The 18,228-nt window shown below is 32.4% G+C and overlaps 2 protein-coding genes across 8 annotated transcripts in view; one reads left to right on the top strand and one right to left on the bottom strand.

Moving 5' to 3' along the window:
- Nucleotides 1–8,397, top strand: part of LOC111002299 (CLIP domain-containing serine protease 2) — a 10,786-nt gene extending 2,389 nt beyond the window's left edge. The window contains exons 3-6 of one of the 2 annotated variants that reach the window (XM_045627932.1): nt 66–273; nt 7,154–7,332; nt 7,623–7,728; nt 7,970–8,397. In XM_045627932.1, coding sequence (XP_045483888.1) covers nt 66–273; nt 7,154–7,332; nt 7,623–7,728; nt 7,970–8,382 — 906 coding nt within the window. In that variant the 3' untranslated portion in view covers nt 8,383–8,397. Of the gene's footprint in view, nt 1–65; nt 274–1,426; nt 1,606–1,888; nt 1,995–2,236; nt 4,402–7,153; nt 7,333–7,622; nt 7,729–7,969 lie in introns of those variants that run through there. The other variant, XM_045627929.1, reaches the window with a different exon arrangement.
- Nucleotides 1–18,228, bottom strand: part of LOC110994237 (serine protease easter-like) — a 27,016-nt gene extending 8,788 nt beyond the window's left edge. The window contains exons 1-6 of one of the 6 annotated variants that reach the window (XM_045627975.1): nt 13,798–13,908; nt 12,655–12,797; nt 12,074–12,251; nt 11,553–11,734; nt 11,131–11,236; nt 10,461–11,001 (exon numbers count right to left, since the gene is read on the bottom strand). In XM_045627975.1, coding sequence (XP_045483931.1) covers nt 10,565–11,001; nt 11,131–11,236; nt 11,553–11,734; nt 12,074–12,251; nt 12,655–12,797; nt 13,798–13,858 — 1,107 coding nt within the window. In that variant the 5' untranslated portion in view covers nt 13,859–13,908 and the 3' untranslated portion in view covers nt 10,461–10,564. Of the gene's footprint in view, nt 1–10,458; nt 11,002–11,130; nt 11,237–11,552; nt 11,735–12,073; nt 12,252–12,654; nt 12,798–13,797; nt 13,910–15,606; nt 16,169–16,291; nt 16,398–16,701; nt 16,884–17,092; nt 17,271–17,644; nt 17,770–18,101 lie in introns of those variants that run through there. The other 5 variants (XM_045627983.1, XM_045627987.1, XM_045627984.1 and 2 more) reach the window with 5 other exon arrangements.

Below are 18,228 nucleotides of genomic sequence, written 5' to 3'. Positions count from 1 at the left end.
AATCAGAGAGTTACTTAATTCGGTACTAGAACGACAATTTTTTTTTCATATCATGATTCTCATAGGTATGCTGTTCAGACATTCCCAGCTTAAATACAAGTCCACAATCAACTCCTCCGACCGAAAATTATATAGAAAGTAGATGGGCAGGAATAGATCAAGAAACCTTGCTGCCGGATAGATGTGGTAGCATTTGGGGAAATCGAATTATTGGCGGCAGAAAAGCTAACCTATTCGATTTTCCATGGATGGTACTGATCGCTCATGAAACACGTAAGTGTTAGCTTATAAACGTTGTTAACACATAGAATGCTTAAACAATGGATACAATTATTATTACTAACCGGAAAATTTTATGGGCAATTTTGATAAAGTAAATATGATTTTTTCAAAATATATTATTTTTATTATATATATAGCTAGGGATCACAATGGTTTAAAAAAAAACGGGAACGGAATCCTCGCACGGTTCAACTAAAAAACCTAATCTAAAAACGAATCTCATTGACAAACAAAGCAACAAAGAAAGGTCAATTTGCGAAATGTCACTTTTCTTTTAACAATATAAAGAATTGTACAAAAAATTCATAGGTTTTATTGACACCCTTGACATACTGGTTACCTGGAAACATTCATACAATCCACAGTTTCTAATGTTTATTATGTAATAAACATTAGAAACCGCTGTGTATGTAAATAATGTAATTCTATAAATTAAGTATTACAAAATATGTGTGTGTACCAGAGCACACAGGTAGGAAGTGAAACTTCATATCATTTTTCTACTATTTGCAACTTCACGAAAATGGGGTAGATAAGGCTTAAGCCATAAGAAAAACAATTTTTTCAGTCATATTTATTAATACTTGCTAATTTTAACAGATTTATATACATTCACTGATACCTCAAATAAATATTAAAATCATGCTTATACGTGTTGAATTTATAAAACGAAATGTATAATCACTCTCACTTTTCTTGTAAATTCACTTAAATTCGAACAAGTCTTTTTATTTTATCACTTTCAAATTACTATATTGTTATTCTTATTTTAAACCATACTTCAAAACTAATATATTGTTGTTATTATTATCATAATATATTACATTATATTCTTTACGTCACTATACTAAACTTCGATAAAAAAAACATCATGGCGCGTAACCGAAAAACGTGACGTTTTCTTACAAAATTTCTCCCATACGTCGATAAAGAAGTTTCACTTCAAAAATGAAACTTATGAATACTGTGTGTAAAGGTTACGTTATTTATTCAACACACTATTTATTTGTCCATGTTATATTGAAATGACATCTATGTAATTAAAACCAAATTAATTATCTATTGCATGTTTGTAACGATTACGCAAACATAGTAACAACCCAATTATCGAGGCCTAAGGCACTTATTTTTGATGATTTTTCAGGCGAAGATCCCCAATTTCAATGTGGTGGAACTATCATTAACTCCAAATATATTCTGACAGCGGCTCATTGTGTCGTTGATAAAAAAATTGCATTTGTCAGAATAGGAGAGTTTGATATTAATTTGGAAAAGGATTGCGACTATGAAAAGCCCAAAACTATCTGCAAAAAAGAAGTCCAGGTTTACCCATTTTACATACCGAAAATACTGAAAATGAATTCAATTGTTGGCCACCTGCTATATTTTATTCAAATTTCATGCTAACATTTAGACTTTACATCATTGGAAATAAATAAGAATCAATAGTTTTGCTCGTGGATGAGTATAACGCTCAAAACCCAGTGTCAGTTATTAAAGTCAGTTCTGGATAAACGCACCATTTCGTTAAATTTGTTGTTTGTTATGCATCATGCATGTTGTTGTTCGTGATAAACAGTCTCTTAATACTAATATGCAATTTTAGGATATATATGTCACAGAAATAATTCCACATGAAAATTATCAAAGATCACCTATCGCGAATGACATCGCGTTGCTGCGAGTAGATGGCGAGATCGTCTTTAACTACCGTAAGTATTATTAAATAATATTGCAATAAATATTTTAGCTCACAAAAAGACGATTAGATAAACTTAATGTACCAAAGAAATGTTAGCATAGATTATGTAGTAGCGGTCACATCAAAAACAGAAACACACTAATGCGTCTTCCTTCAATGAAAAATACATGTACTTATTGAATAACAAAATTTCATACGGTATTCACTAGGACTTTGTGTATTTTACAATTGAGCCTTTTCATAATTTTACAGCAAACGTGGAACCAATCTGCCTACCACTGTCACTTGAACTACGTAACAAACGTCTAGATCATGAATACGGCACAGTAGCTGGTTGGGGCTTCACTGAAACTGGTAGAGAATCTGGAGTATTGTTGAGAGTCGAAGTTCCTGTGAAAACTGAAGCTGAATGTGAAGGCTTCTACAACAGAAATAATCAGGATGCCGTTAAGAAACAGTTCTGTGCAGGAGAACTCAAAAAGGACTCTTGTAACGGTGACTCCGGAGGACCTCTAATGATGAAAGCTAACTACAATGGTGTTAATAGTTACGTCCAGTATGGCATCGTGTCGCACGGTCCAATACAATGTGGAACGTTGTTCCCAGGCGTTTACACGGATGTCAGAGAATACGTCGATTGGATATTAGATAATATTAAAGAATAATTAAATTAGCGGAAATGGAATCAATATTTTATTATATAATTAGTATAGTATAGTATATTAGTTTGTAAGTTTTTTGTATCTTTAGCCTAGTAACACACTGATTATTATTTACGATGCTTAACATTTATTATCAAAAAGTTCAAGGGTTGAGAACTAAAACAGCTAGTTTTCTCAAATATTTATCAACTTCTAATTATAAGATCATCGCTCTTACAGAAACTTGGCTGAAATCTGGTATTTCGAACATGGAACTATTTGATAATATATATACACTGTTTATCGTAGGCATCGTTCAAGTTCTACCGATACCAAATCTGATGGTGGAGGTGTCATATTGGGAGTCTCCAAAGAAATTTCTTCTTTCAGAGTTGAGGCATGCGAATCGGATGTTGAGGACTTATGGGTCACGTTACATATAAATATTAACAAAATAATAAAGAAACTTTCAATATGTGTAGTATACCTTCCTCCTCCTGTAAAAATTGGAACTTTGACACATATTTTAAACAATGTTGACCGAGCTTTACACTTAAGCGATGACGTCATTATTCTTGGTGATTTCAATCTAGGGTTCATTAATTGGAGATCGCTTAATAATGAAGCTTTTATGACAGTTTGTAATTATAACAATACTTAGGCTGGGCTTGTATTTGCGTTGGTTGATTTTATGTCTATTAACAGCCTAAAGCAATTTAATAGTATACGTAATAGCGATAATCGTTTTTTAGATTTTGTATTAAGTAATATGTCTTGTATTAATGTATCATTCCCCTCCGAATCGATAAGTACACGCGAATCATCCTAGCTTATTGTTAAGTTTTGAATATTCTAAAATATCTTTATTACGAACGAGAGATAACACTAAACTAAATTTTTATAAAGCTGACTATGTGTCTATTATAGGGGATCTCAAAACCATCGATTGGAATGACAGCCTATGCGCTCACGATAATGTTAATGATATGGTTTCTGAGTTCTACAAAATACTTAACATTAGCAAATTTGTTCCTAAAACGTCAATCACGAAATCTAAGTATCCAGTGTGGTTCAGTTCCTCCTTAATAAAATTACTTGCTGAAAAAGAAAAAAACACGTAAGAGGTATCGAATATACAAGAATCCTCGAGACGAAATAGAGTATCACATTATTAGAAAACGTTGTCACAAACTTTATGATGATTGCTACACTAAATATAAGCGAAATATTGAGGCAAGTATTCCTAATAATCCTAAATGTTTTTGAAGTTTTATAAAAAATAAGAAAGGTGGTCACTCACCGCTTCCCTTGTGCATGAAAATGGACAATGTTACAGCCCAGTCTTCACCTGATATTGCTAATCTTTTTTCGTATCAATTTTCTATTACTACTTTTTTTTTGATATTGGCAATGTTGATGGCCTTATGTCTGTTAGCTTTAGTGAAGATGAAATATCTAAGAAAATAAAAGGTCTTATTACTAACAAAGGAGCCGGGCCAGACTCGATTCCCCCTATCTTTGTAAAACGTTGTAGATTAGTGTTATCTTTGCCCCTAACTATTATTTATAATAGATCTCTTAAAGATGGTGTTTTTCCTGATGTATGGAAAATGTCTCGTGTTGTACCTGTGTATAAAAAGGGAGATATCACCGACGTAAATAATTACCGTCCTATTTGTATTTTATCTTGTTTTTCCAAGCTCTTCGAGTATGTCCTGTATCTACAAATGTGTTGACGGCTGTATCATTGATGAGAAACATGGTTTTAGAAGAGTTTTTTTTGTTTTTTTTCACTACTTTAAGTACTTTAATTCTTGGTAATTTTGTTTACATATATTGTCGTACATATTAGATAGAAGATTTTTTAAAATTATCAGTAGATTTCGTAATATTTATGATGTTGTAGACTTAATAAATAAATAATAAATAAATAAGTTCAATCCACCCATGTGCGACGCGCGTCTATCGAACGGAACTGGAAATTCTATCCCCGTCCCTTGTTTTCGGTCAGTCTAATAAAAAAAAATTTTTGTCTGCGTCTATTACTGGGGACTTACCCGTTATAGTATAGAGCCCTACAAATTTATGATACGCCCATGTCGTTAACCTAGATTGATTATTCCAGGTATTTGTAATGATTGTATGGACTATACCAAATGAAAGGCTGCATTTGCTCAAAAGACCTTGGAACGAGTCAGATAAACCATCTAACTAACTAAACTATCACTAAAGTATAAATAAAATTCATATAATTGAAGAAAATTAAATTAAAAAAAAAAAACATTATACGTCATTTCCTAGATTTTGGTCATCCGGTTGGCATGGAAACAATCTGCATGTAACTGATTAAAATATGCTTGGCGACGGAATCGTCTTATCCATGGACATTGTTAATTAATATCAGATAATTACGTCATGCCTAGCACAGAAACGGCAGATATAAAATTCAGGAAATATGCATGTGGTATTAAATTAAATTGTATGTTATAAATACCGTACCGATTGCAATGCTCGAGGAAAATATACATAAATATGTATAATTATATATGTGTCATTATAAAAAAATATTTTATATTATGTGGATCGAATAAAGTTAGTCTTTGTTAGTAATTCACAAAGACCACACCTTTAAGATGTTTGTAAATATATTTTTATGTTTATTAGTGCTACGTTCGTGTTATCTGGTATATAGTGAACGTACGTATTTCCTTTTAAGTGTTAAATATTGCTTATCGGTCTTAAAAATAGGAAAGCTCTTTGCATCGTACACGCAATACAATAACAGATTATAATCGTAATTTATTACAAATTGTCTAGCTAATCTAATCTTAATTTCAAGAAAAAAGCGGTTTGCCTTAAAAATAGACAAATAGTTTAATTATATAAGGTAAATACGTAGCTCGTGGTGTAACTTTATATTATTGTTGACATGAAAATAAATCACGTTGTTAAAATAAAGATGAAGATTGCAATTCAAAAAGGTAACTAAGTTAACCACGGTTTTTTTTATAGAAGAAGGGGCAAACGGGCAGGAGGCTTACCTGATGTTAAGTGATACAGCCCATGGACACTCTTGATGCTAGAGGGCTCGCGAGTGTACCAATTCTTAAAAGACAACGCCGACCTTTTAAGAATTGGTACGCTCTTTTCTTGAAGGACCCTAAGTCGAATTGATTCGGAAATACGTCAGCTGGCTTGACATATTGTGGTTTTGTTATAGTATTATATTATTTTAAATAAATTATGAAAGGCAGTCTAAATTCAACTATCTTTGACTTTTCGATTAAACAGGGAAGTGTTAAATTACATATGAGTCAGAAGCTAAATCCTATAAAAGAACATAAAATATATTATAAATGTTAATCTAATTAATAAAACTATTTTTTGTAGGATATTGCAGCGATTGTCAAATTTACTACACATGCAAAGCAGCAGCTGATCATGCTCGGTTCAAGCCAGGCGACGAAACAAACAAGCTATTTGAGAAAGCTGCGTGTGGAACAGAAACGGAAGATGAAGACTCCGACTTTAAGGTAATCAATAGCTAAAAGCATGCAGCAGAATTTGTAAAATTCGCAGAATAATAATTGCACAAGATTTTCAACGAAGGAATAGCCACGGTGTTTCAAGTGGTGGTAAAATTTGTTTCAAATCGCGATGGAAAATAATATTATTTTATTCAGGATCCCAATATGTGTTATAGGGTTGAAATCAGAGAGTTACTTAATTCGGTACTACATCGACTAAATTTTTCATGATTCTCATAGGTATGTTGCTCAGAATTCCCCAGCTTAAATACAAGTCCACAATCAACTCCTCCGACCGAAAATTATATAGAAAGTAGATGGGCAGGAATAGATCAAGAAACCTTGCTGCCGGATAGATGTGGTAGCATTTGGGGAAATCGAATTATTGGCGGCAGAAAAGCTAAACTATTCGAATTTCCATGGATGGTACTGATCGCTTATGAAACACGTAAGTGTTAGCTTATAGACGTTTTGAAAAAATATTGTTAACACAGAGAATGCTAATGAAGTAATAACCGGAAAATTGTATGGCAAATTTTGATAAAGTGAATATGATTTTTTCAAAATATGCATGAATGCATTTTATTTTATTTTTATAAATAAAAAATCGGATCCGAGTGGTAAGCACAGTAGATTGGATGCCGAATAATCGGATCCGAGAACTAGGGCAATGGTTTAAAAAAAAATCATAGGTTACATTGACACCCTTGACATACTGGTTACCTGGTAACATTCATACAATCCACAGCGGTTTCTAATGTTTATTATATTATTCTATAAATTAAGTATTAAAAATAAAACCTATGAATACTGTGTGTAAAGGTTACGTTATATATTCAACACACTATTTATTTGTCCATGTTACATCGAAATGACATCTACGTGACCACTCACTCAATTGCAACCAAATTAATTATCTATTGCATGTTTGTGACGATTACGCAAACATAGTAACAACCCAATTATGAGGTCTAAGGAACTTATTTTTGATGATTTTTCAGGCGAAGGTCCCCAATTTCAATGTGGTGGAACTATCATTACCTCTAAATATATTCTGACAGCGGCTCATTGTGTCGTTGATAAAAAAATCGCATCTGTCAGAATAGGAGAGTTTGATATTAATTTGGAAAAGGATTGCGACTATGAAAAGCACAAAACTATCTGCAAAAAAGAAGTCCAGGTTTACCCATTTTTCATAACGAAAATACTGAAAATGAATTCAATTGTTGGCCACTTGCTATATTTTATTTAAATTTCATGCTAACATTTAGGTTTTACATCATTGGAAATGATTAAGAATCTATAGTTTAGCTCGTGGATGAGTATAACACTCAAAACCCAGTGTCAGTTATTTATGTCAGTTCTGGATAAACGCGCCATTTGATTAAAGTTAAATTTGTTGTTTGTTATGCATCATGCATTGTTGTTGTTCGTGATAAACTATCCCTTAATACAAATATGCATTTTTAGGATATGTATGTCACAGAAATAATTCCACATGAAAATTATCAAAGATCACCAACCGCCAATGACATTGCTTTGCTGCGAGTAGATGGCGAGATCGTCTTTAACTACCGTAAGTATTATTAAATAATATTGCAATAGATATTTTAGCTCACAAAAAGACGATTAGATAAACTTAATGTACCATAGAAATGTTAGCATAGATTATATAGTAGCGGTCACATCAAAAACAAAAACACACTAATGCGTCTTCCTTCAATGAAAAATACATGTACTGATTGAATAACAAAATTTCATACAGATTCACTAGGACTTTGTGTATTTTACAATTGAGCCTTTTCATAATTTTACAGCAAACGTGGAACCAATCTGCCTACCACTGTCATTTGAACTACGTAGCAAACATCTGGATCATGAATACGGCACAGTAGCTGGTTGGGGCTTCACTGAAACTGGTAGAGAATCTGGAGTATTGTTGAGAGTCGAAGTTCCTGTGAAAACTGACGCTGAATGTAAAGGTTACTACAACAGAAATACCCGGGAGATCATTAATAAGCAATTTTGCGCAGGAGATTTCAAAAAGGACTCTTGTAACGGTGACTCCGGAGGACCTCTAATGATGAAAGCTAACTACAATGGTGTCAATAGTTACGTCCAGTATGGCATCGTGTCGAAGGGTCCAATACAATGTGGATCGTCGTTCCCAGGCATTTACACGGATGTCAGAGAATACGTCGATTGGATATTAGATAATATTAAAGAATAATTAAATTATCGGAAATGGAATAAATACTTATTTATTAAATAGCTAAGTAATAGTACTTGTTCTGAAGTCAAACGGGAACTGTTTCATAGTTAGTAGAGCGTTTATGCAGCAAGGTTATCAGGAAATTATATAACCATATAAGTATTTAAAATTTTAAATAATAAAAAAACAAACAAAAATATTCATTAAAGATTATTAGAAATTATGGTTGTTTACTTGCTGGCATAAATGGTCGCCTTTTCCTTGTGGTGTTAGGAGTAGACAATAGGAAAAGTACGAGTACTGAGTAGTATCAAGTAAAAACGACAACGTTGTTACTTGTGTATGAATGTTTCATGTAAATATAGTAATTAATAAGCAAGCAATATTTTAATAAAAATAATCAGAAAAATAAACGCCTTATTAAATAAAACTGCTCTAGATAGTAGAAGCGGTTTCGAAATAGAATTCCCTCGGGGATTGAACTATCATAAATAAATTTGATGAAAATATTCATGCATTCACAATAAAAGCAAGACTAATCTGATAAATCATATAATTAATAATATAAGATTTCCCAAAACATCTGATGAGGTTCAACATTTACAAATGTATTTTAATTGTTGAACTGTATTGATTTGCTCATGATATACTAAATCAATAGTTTGCAATTATGGTATATTTTCTTATTGTATTTGTCATATGTATTTTTGCACTTCTTGCCTAGCTTATGTAATTTAATCCATGTTTTTTTCCTTGACTCACAGTGGTTGTCTGGAAGAAATCGCTCGAAAGCGATAAGTCAGCCAGTTGTTTTTCATTAAATTATGTTTAATATTTTGTTTATGTAATGCAACGAAGTGTTAATAAATAAATCATGTTCTAACAAAGAGTACGTACCTAAACTATATTTTAAGAAATCAACATTTATACCAGAATGTCGTAATTTCCTAATTATTCCATTAATTTAAACTTTTTTTTTATAGAACAGGGGGCAAACGGGCAGGAGGCTCACCTGATGTTAAGTGATACCGCCGCCCATGGACACTCTCAATACCAGAGGGCTCGCGAGTGCATTGCCGGCCTGGTTTGGTACTAATTAATTTAATCATTTTTTTTTAAGGAAATGTGTATTTAATATATTTATCCAGTAAACATGATTTGTTACGAATATTAATGTAAATAGTTTAGAAATATCTTTTATCTGTATGTGGTTTACTAATTAGTGCTTTTGAAATATCCACGCACACATCCTGCTTTGACATAACCCATTATCACGTTTATAATATTACTACTTAAAAGAGTACCGACAGTTTTTTACGCCCGCTTTTTCTCACGGCCAACACCCTCTGTCTTCTTTGCCGATGAGTAGGGATGCCTACAGGTTCAAATTTAATGACGTGGAATAAGTGATACCTGTCTATATTATGTTCCATACTAAAAGTATTTTATTTTTATTTAAAGTACTAGTTGTATGGGAAACACAACAGCGCAGTATTGTTTAATGTAATAATTTTACGTTAACTGTATCATAGAAAAGATAATTGAAGGGAGATAGTTAATTTTTTTTTCAAACAATTTTAGTTTTAACTAAATTATAGATAAAGATAAAGATATGGCTTGCAACATACTCTGATATTACTGTATTCTCTTCTAAAGGCAGCATGGATCAAACACATAAAGGTTGGGATTCGCTGATAATGTTATCAAATCCCTAAAAAATGTAATTAATTGTAACAAAATAATAATGTAAAGTATCGTTTCTAGCTAGCTAGAAGTAAGCCATGAGAGAGTACAATATATCATTTATGTGATTTTCTGAAAGTAATATGCATTATAATTCGATACCTACTATAAATATTCTATGTTTAAAATCGAATTTCTGAACTTAAACACTTACGTATGTATTCTCATGTTGTAGTTAGGATAATCATTAATCGTTATAAACAGATGAGGTTTGCGATACAGTGTGTAAATAAAAATAACTAAGATGGGTTATAATTCTTTTTATTTTGCTTTACATATTAGTAATGACCTACATTTTTCTAATTTTTTTTGTGTGTAACAGTAAGCAACACTATTTATTTTCAATTCCTTTTTATGATTAATAATTTTATATTCTTCATAATACCTTTATTATAAATATAGGTATATTGATCTCGTTTTTTTTAGACCGTTTCTTTGTTTTGGAACTAATATACATCTAATCTGTAATATTATCGAGTATCCAATTCACAAATTTCGATACATCAGTGTAAAAGCCTGGTTTTGCAGAACCGCATTTGGTAGGTCCAAAAGAAACGACTCCATATTGAACATAGCGGCTCGCGTCTTTATAGATGTCTTTAATCATAAATGGACCACCAGAGTCTCCACTGCACGAGTCCTTCCCCAATTTTCCCGCACAAAACTGATTCTTCATATCTCTCTTAAAACGCCTATCTTGGTTTGCCATATTTCTATAGTACCACTTGCAATATTTGTTGGATTTTACAGGAATATCGACTTTCATCAATTTTGTAGCCTCTTTGCCGAGGATAATGTCCGTCACGCCCCAGCCAGCCACTGTCCCAGTCTTATAGTCCAAATCCTTATTTTGAAGTTCAGGTGTTATTGGTAGACAAATTGGTTCAACGTTAGCTGGAAAAATGACAAATCTTGGTTATTTATGATAACGAAGTAAAAAATGTGTTAGGACTTCCCTTATTCATAACTTTTAGCACAACATGCGTAAAATATGGAGGTAATAAAAAAGTTATTTCAACTTACGATGATTAAAGTCGATCTCGCCTTCCACTCTCAGCAAAGCAATGTCATTTTCCGGTGGCACCTGGCGATACTCGCTATGGGGTATTGCCAATTCTACATACATGTCCTGAAGGAGAACAAGTAGTATAATTATCAGGTCTCGCTTTTTATTACTGCCATGTTTAATCTTTATAGATTTTTTACGTGTAATTGTTATTTTAAAATTTCACAAACTGTTACATCCAATAGCGATGTGACGTGGCATTTTTGTATGCAATCCCGATGAACTAAAGGTTATGGTTAGGGTCACCATCGGTTTTGATAATGGGAATATAGGAGCTTAGAAAAATATAACTAAATCTAACGTTCATCTTTTATGGATTACACAGAAAAAGTGTAAACACTTAAAGAGAGTTAAGTTGAAATGAATAATCTTCAATCACCTGAATATGTTTCTCACAGACAGGAGATACGCCAGGTTGATAGTCGCAGTCATCATCTCTACTGACATCGTATTCTCCAATTCTCACTCCTGCAATATCTTTGTTGACAACGCAGTGAGCAGCAGTCAAGATGTATTTTGAATTAATAATTGACCCTGAACATTCACGTTTATGACCAAACCCTGAAATAAGAACCTTTTTTATCTGCGATTGATTAAAATAGCGCCCGAACGGATGAAGTTAAACTAGGTCGACGTTAAACTCTTGTAGATACAGCATTTCTTTATATCAGTCATTGTAGAACAGTATCAGGTTCGCAAAAGAAGCAGAAAGATGAAAAAATATATTATATTGACAAAAAGTGCTTCATTCAGTTTTAGATATAAAATCTAACAAGGAAACATTTAATCATTATAAATAACTCTAAATAATCTACTACTATATCGTAAAATAACCTTCTATTAACATTCTCTCCAGCATGGAACTAAAAGTCTGCTCTATGAACGAAATTATACACTAACTTGTATTATAAAAGATAATCGCCATCCATGGGAATTCGTAGAGTTTAGCGTATTTGCCTCCAACGATACGATTTCCTAAAATACTTCCACACATTTCTGGTAGAAGGTGATCTTTGCTTATTCCACTCCTGCTGTCTAACGAAGGCATCTCAAACGGTGGAAAAATGGAACAGCATACCTAGAAGAATATTACCAATATACAAATATGCTCCACGGCTTATCAACAGGCGAACACCATTAATAATCGAAACCTAGCAAAACAAAACAACATTTATTTATTTTATTATTTATTTCCCAATCAACAATAAACACAAACACAATCTTGCGTCTTAGAAAAAAATACCTACGTATGTGCCATAGCACCTACTTCACATTTACACTATACAACGTATTCGAACGTTGTATGCGCTTCCATTTTCCTTTCCAAAATGGGATTTTGAGGTCGAGCTGCCTTTGTCATGTTCAGGTCTAAAGGCTTGCGGTTTCCTCATGATGTTTTCCTTCACCAATCAAGTGAGTTTTAAATTATCACATTAAATTAACATTTATAAATAGCAAGATCAAGTGCATGCTACCAGTACCTTATATATCATTTGCCCATTTTTAGTTACCACGCCGCAATAAGCTTTGAAAAACAATTGCTTTGTTACATTGTCTTGCTTTAAGGTCGCGTGATCAAATGCCGCCTTGCATTTGGTATATTCCATACAATCCTTACAAATACCTGGAATTTTCAATCTTGTTAACCCATATAATGATGAATATACATGACGAGGTACAGAAGTATTGCGGGTCTTTTTGTCTTTTTTTAGGAATATATTCTCACAAATATGTAAACTGTGTTGTACCATGTATGTTGTAAATAGTAATATTGCCGATGTAGGCGGGGCGGGGCGTATCTCGCGAGACGCAAAACACGAATGACTACGATTTTATTTTATGTATTTTAAGTAAAAATGTAAGAGATAGAAAAAGTAACTTAATTGTTTGTAGACTTGTCAAGATAAATAGCTTTTTTATGTGTGTGTATATACAGCATACACAAATGTAATGGAAACGATCAAAATGTTAAGGATTTTGATAAAATTTTAAAAAGATAAAAGATAAGTATAAGGCATTGAAATTTTTTTCTAATTTTATATTTCGGCTGGTGTATCTTACTAACAATCGTGATTATATAAATAAATAACAACACTATCCTTATCCAAATAAGATTCGCTTAAAGAAAAGAGTTCATTTAAAAAGCATGTCTTTGCAAGGATAACTTTACAACACATTTAATTTTAACACATTTGATATTGGCAGTTTCCTCTCAATAATCATTTCGATTATTGTATTTTTAAATATTTGAACTAAGCTTATCACGACTCTAAATTTTTAAATTCAATGTTATTGTGCATAAATAAAAAGAAAAAATTTAATAATTTTGATTCTAATTATTGTCAAATTGAAATATATTTATTTTCCTGTTTCATATTGTTTTATTTCCTTTTCGATTAAAATTTTTAATTATTATTACTTCATATTCAATACAATTTAAGCATACTTAACGAGCTTATTATATAACTTGAGCAAAACTCTCTATTTTCATGGTAAACAATAAAATATATCAATTAATTACATTCAAAGATGGCTTGGAAATCCAATCCAATATTTTACAAACAAAACTATTTGTTTTTATTAAATTAGTTTCATGAGTATTAGAATTTAATTATCATACATACCATTACCCAAAACGGCACTTATATGTAGCACTAACAGACTAAATATTAACTTATTAATCATATTTAAAATTCTCTGTTGTAGTCTAGTCGACAGATTTTAGCAGACTGGCAATCGGAACAGTTCAACGCCGTGAATTATTTGCGAAATTAAATACGTCACATATTGTTTGGGTTTTCATAAGATTTTCATTACGTATTGTTATCGTTACTTTAATAACGGAATAGTTTTATCTTTGGTCATATTAATAAGTATTGGTCTCTTTCGTTTTTAAATATATTATTTTTTAGATGACCGCTATAAAACAGTTTACTATTATAGGAATTGTTAACGGCATCCAAGTTATTTCTGTTGTAGTCGCCTTCACATTCAGTGTCAGTTTTCACTGGAACTTGCTAGTACACTGCCGCTTTCATGATCTAGCCGTTTGCTACGTAGTTCAGACGATAGTGGTAGACAGATTGGTTCTACGTTTGCGTAATATTATGAATAGGATAGTCCTTGTGCTGTCTGTGATATATTGTTATTAAGTCATTACATACATTTATTCATTGAAGGAAGACGCGTTTGTGTTTATTTTGTTGTGAATGATACTAAAGATTATATTCTAAAATTTCTTTTTTCCAATAAAAGAAAAAAATAAATAAAATAAAATTTGAATTTTTGCACTCATAAACCACAACATTACAAGTACCCCGTGGAAAACTTATATGCAATAACATTTAAAAAAGTTAGTTTTACGTTAGTAATACTTGTGTTAGGCTTGGCTTTTACCTGAATATGATCTTCACAGAGTTCGGTTCATATTCACAATCCCTATCCGAATTTATGTCATACTCTCCTATTCTGACACCTTCGATTTTCTTATCAACGTCCCAATAAGCAGCTGTGAGAATAGATTTGTATTTAATTATAGTTCCGCCACATTGAAATTCACTTCGCCTGAAAAAACATCAAAAATGTGCCTTAGGCCTTGATACTTAAGAACGATTTATACAAATCCGAGAACATATACTAACTGTTACTTGACTCAACCCACAAAAGGTATAATCTTTTAAGGGCCTTATGACCTAGCGGTCTTTTTAAGTGGCAGCTAGGTGAGGGGTACTGGGTTCGTTTCCCGGTTTCGTTTCGAGAGATCATACGGACACCAGAATAATTGCGAGGTCCCAAGTTTCTTTGCAAAATACATTACTTTTTGAGATAGTGAGATTTTATTTTTCATCCTTCATTTCCAGTTATGACTTCCTACATTTATTAATATTTAAGGTAAAATTACATTTAAATCAATTATTATTTTGTAAATGTTTATAGTTTTCCTTAAATATTAATGGAGTATCATTATTCATAGTAATATTACAAAATAATATCCTGAAAATTCTGGGCCACTTTCGGTTATCAGATAACCTTTTTTTGGACTTTTTTGGACAAAAAACCAAATGAGATTATAAAAACCCAATATATGTGACGTATTTTATATCTCAAATTTTTAATGGAGTTCGTTCACGATCCAGATTCCATTCTGTTAAAATCTATCGTACAGATGACAACAGAAATTGTTAATATAATTAAAAAAATATTTTTTGTTTATTACAGCTACATATATGTGCCGTTTTGGGTTCTCGTAAGTGTATACTTTATCTATTGGAAAAACTTATGCAAAATACTTCATTCCAATCGAACAGCTTTGAGTTTGAATATTGGGAAACCTCAATATTAACAATATGGACCATGTATATAGAGGAAATATCTAAGTAATAAATCAAAGTTCTTTACAATTTAAAAAAAAGACAACTGTTTGAATTGTATTTTTTATTTATATTATTTATAATACATTTGTCATCGTTAACATAGATTGATTGTTCCAGGTATTTGTAATGATTGTATTGACTATACCAAATGCAAGGCGGCATTTGATCACAAAACCTTGGAAGACCTTGAACTATTCTTTAATATTATCGAGTATCCAATTTACAAATTTCGATACATCAGTGTAAAATCCGGGTTCACCAGAACCGCAGAGTCCAGGTCCAGAAGAAACGACTCCATATTGGACGTACCGGTTCACGTCTTTATAGATGTCTTTAATCATAAATGGACCACCAGAGTCTCCATCGCACGAGTCCTTCCCTAATTCTCCTGCACAAAACTGATTCTTCATAGCTCTTTTAAAATAATGATGTTGATTTGGCGAATTTAAATAGTACATCTTACAATCTGAGTTGGATTTTACTGGAATATCGACTTTCATCAATCGTGTAGCCTCTTTGCGCGTTTCGGTCACGCCCCATCCAGCCACTGTTCCAGTCATATAGTCCAAAACCTTATTTTGAAGTTCAGGTGTTATTGGTAGACAAATTGGTTCAACGTTAGCTGGAAAGAAGACAAATCTTGGTTATTTATGATAACGAAGAATAGATGCTATAGTACTTCCCTCATTCTTTTAGCACAACTTGGGTAAAATATGGAGGTAATAAAAAAGTTATTTCAACTTACGATAACTAAAGTTGATCTCGCCTTCCACTCTCAGCAAAGCAATGTCGTTTTCCGGTGGTCCGCGGCGAAACTCGCTATGGGGTATTGCCAATTCTACATACATCTCCTGAAGGAGAACAAGTAGTATACATATAGTGCCATGTTTAATATTTATAGATATTTGACGTGTAATTGTTATTTTAAAATTTCACAAACTGTTACATCCAATAACGATATGATGTGGCATTTTTGTATGCAATCCCGATGAACTAAAGGTTATGATTAGGGTCACCATCAGTATTGAAAATGGAGGAATGAATATAGGAGCTTAGAAAAATATAACTAAATCTAACGTTCATCTTTTATTGATTACACAGAAAAAGTGTAAACACTTAAAGAGAGTTAAGTTGAAATGAATAATCTTCAATCACCTGAATATGGTCCTCACAGGCAGGAGATACGCCAGATTGATAATCGCAGTCTTCATCTCTACTGACATCGAAGTCTCCAATTCTCACTCCTGCAATATTTTTGTTGACAACGCAGTGAGCAGCAGTCAAGATGTATTTTGAATTAATAATTGACCCTGAACATTGACGTTGCGGACCAGAGCCTGAAAAAAGAAAGTTAAACTAGGTCGAAGTGGAACTCTAGTAGAGATGATTTTAATTTACAATATATACTTTGGAAACACTAAAGGAAACATTTAAAAAATATAAATAACTCTAAATAATCTACTACTATATAGTAAAATAATCTCCTATTAACATTTCTCCTGCATGGAACTAAAAGTCTGCTGTATGAACGAAATTATACACTAACTTGTGATATAGAAGATAATCGCCATCCATGGAAATTCATAGAGTCTAGCGTATTTGCCTCCAACGATACGATTTCCTAAAATACTTCCACACGTTTCTGGTAGAAGGTGATCTTTGCTAATTCCATTACTGCTGTCTATCGAAGGCATCTCAAGCGGTGGAAAACTGGAACAGCATACCTAGAAGAATATTACCAATATACAGATATTATTCTCCACGACTTGTCAGGAGGCGAACACCATTAATATTCAAAAACCTTGCAAAACAAACAACATTTCCCAATCAATAATAAACACAATATTGGGTCGATTGAAAAAATACGTACATACGTGACATAGCACCTACTTTACATTTACACTATACGACGTATTCAAACGTTGTATGCGCTTCCATTTTCCTTTCCAAAATGGTATTTTGAGGCTGAACTGCCACTGTCATGTTTAGGACTATAGGCTTGCGGTTTCCTCATGATGTTTTCCTTCACCAATCAAGTGAGTGTTGAATTATAAAAATGAAATAACATTTATAAATAGCAAGATCAAGTGTATGCTACCTGTACCTTCTTTACCATTTGCCCATTTTCATATACCACGCCGCAATAAGCTTTGGAAAACAATTGCAGTGTTTCATTGTCTTGCTTTAAGGTCGCGTGATCAAATGCCGCCTTGCATTTGGTATATTCCACACAATCCTTACATAAACCTGAATTTTTTTAATCTTGTTAATACATATAATGATATATATACAAGACGAGGTACAGATGTACCGCGGGTGTTTTTTGTGACCTCTTTTCGAAATCATCTTCTCACAAATATGTAAACTGTGTTGTATTATTATGTCTTATACTATAATATAATTTCATGGTAATTATATTTACTCTAGTAATAAAATATATCAATTAATTACAGTCAAAGATGGCTAGGCAAACCCAATCCAGTGTTTTACAACCGAAACTATTTGTTTTTATTAAATAAGTTTCATGAGTATTAGAATTTAAGTATCATACATACCATCACCCAAAACAGCACATATGTGTAGCACTAACAGACTAAATATTAACTTTTTAATCATATTTAAAATTCTCTGTTGTAGTCTAGTCGACAGATTTTAGCAGACTGGCAATCGGAACAGTTCAAC

Source organism: Pieris rapae, chromosome 1 (genome assembly GCF_905147795.1).
Source record: "Pieris rapae chromosome 1, ilPieRapa1.1, whole genome shotgun sequence".
NCBI classification, from domain to species: domain Eukaryota; kingdom Metazoa; phylum Arthropoda; class Insecta; order Lepidoptera; family Pieridae; genus Pieris; species Pieris rapae.
This window is presented reverse-complemented; position numbering and strand designations above follow the sequence as displayed.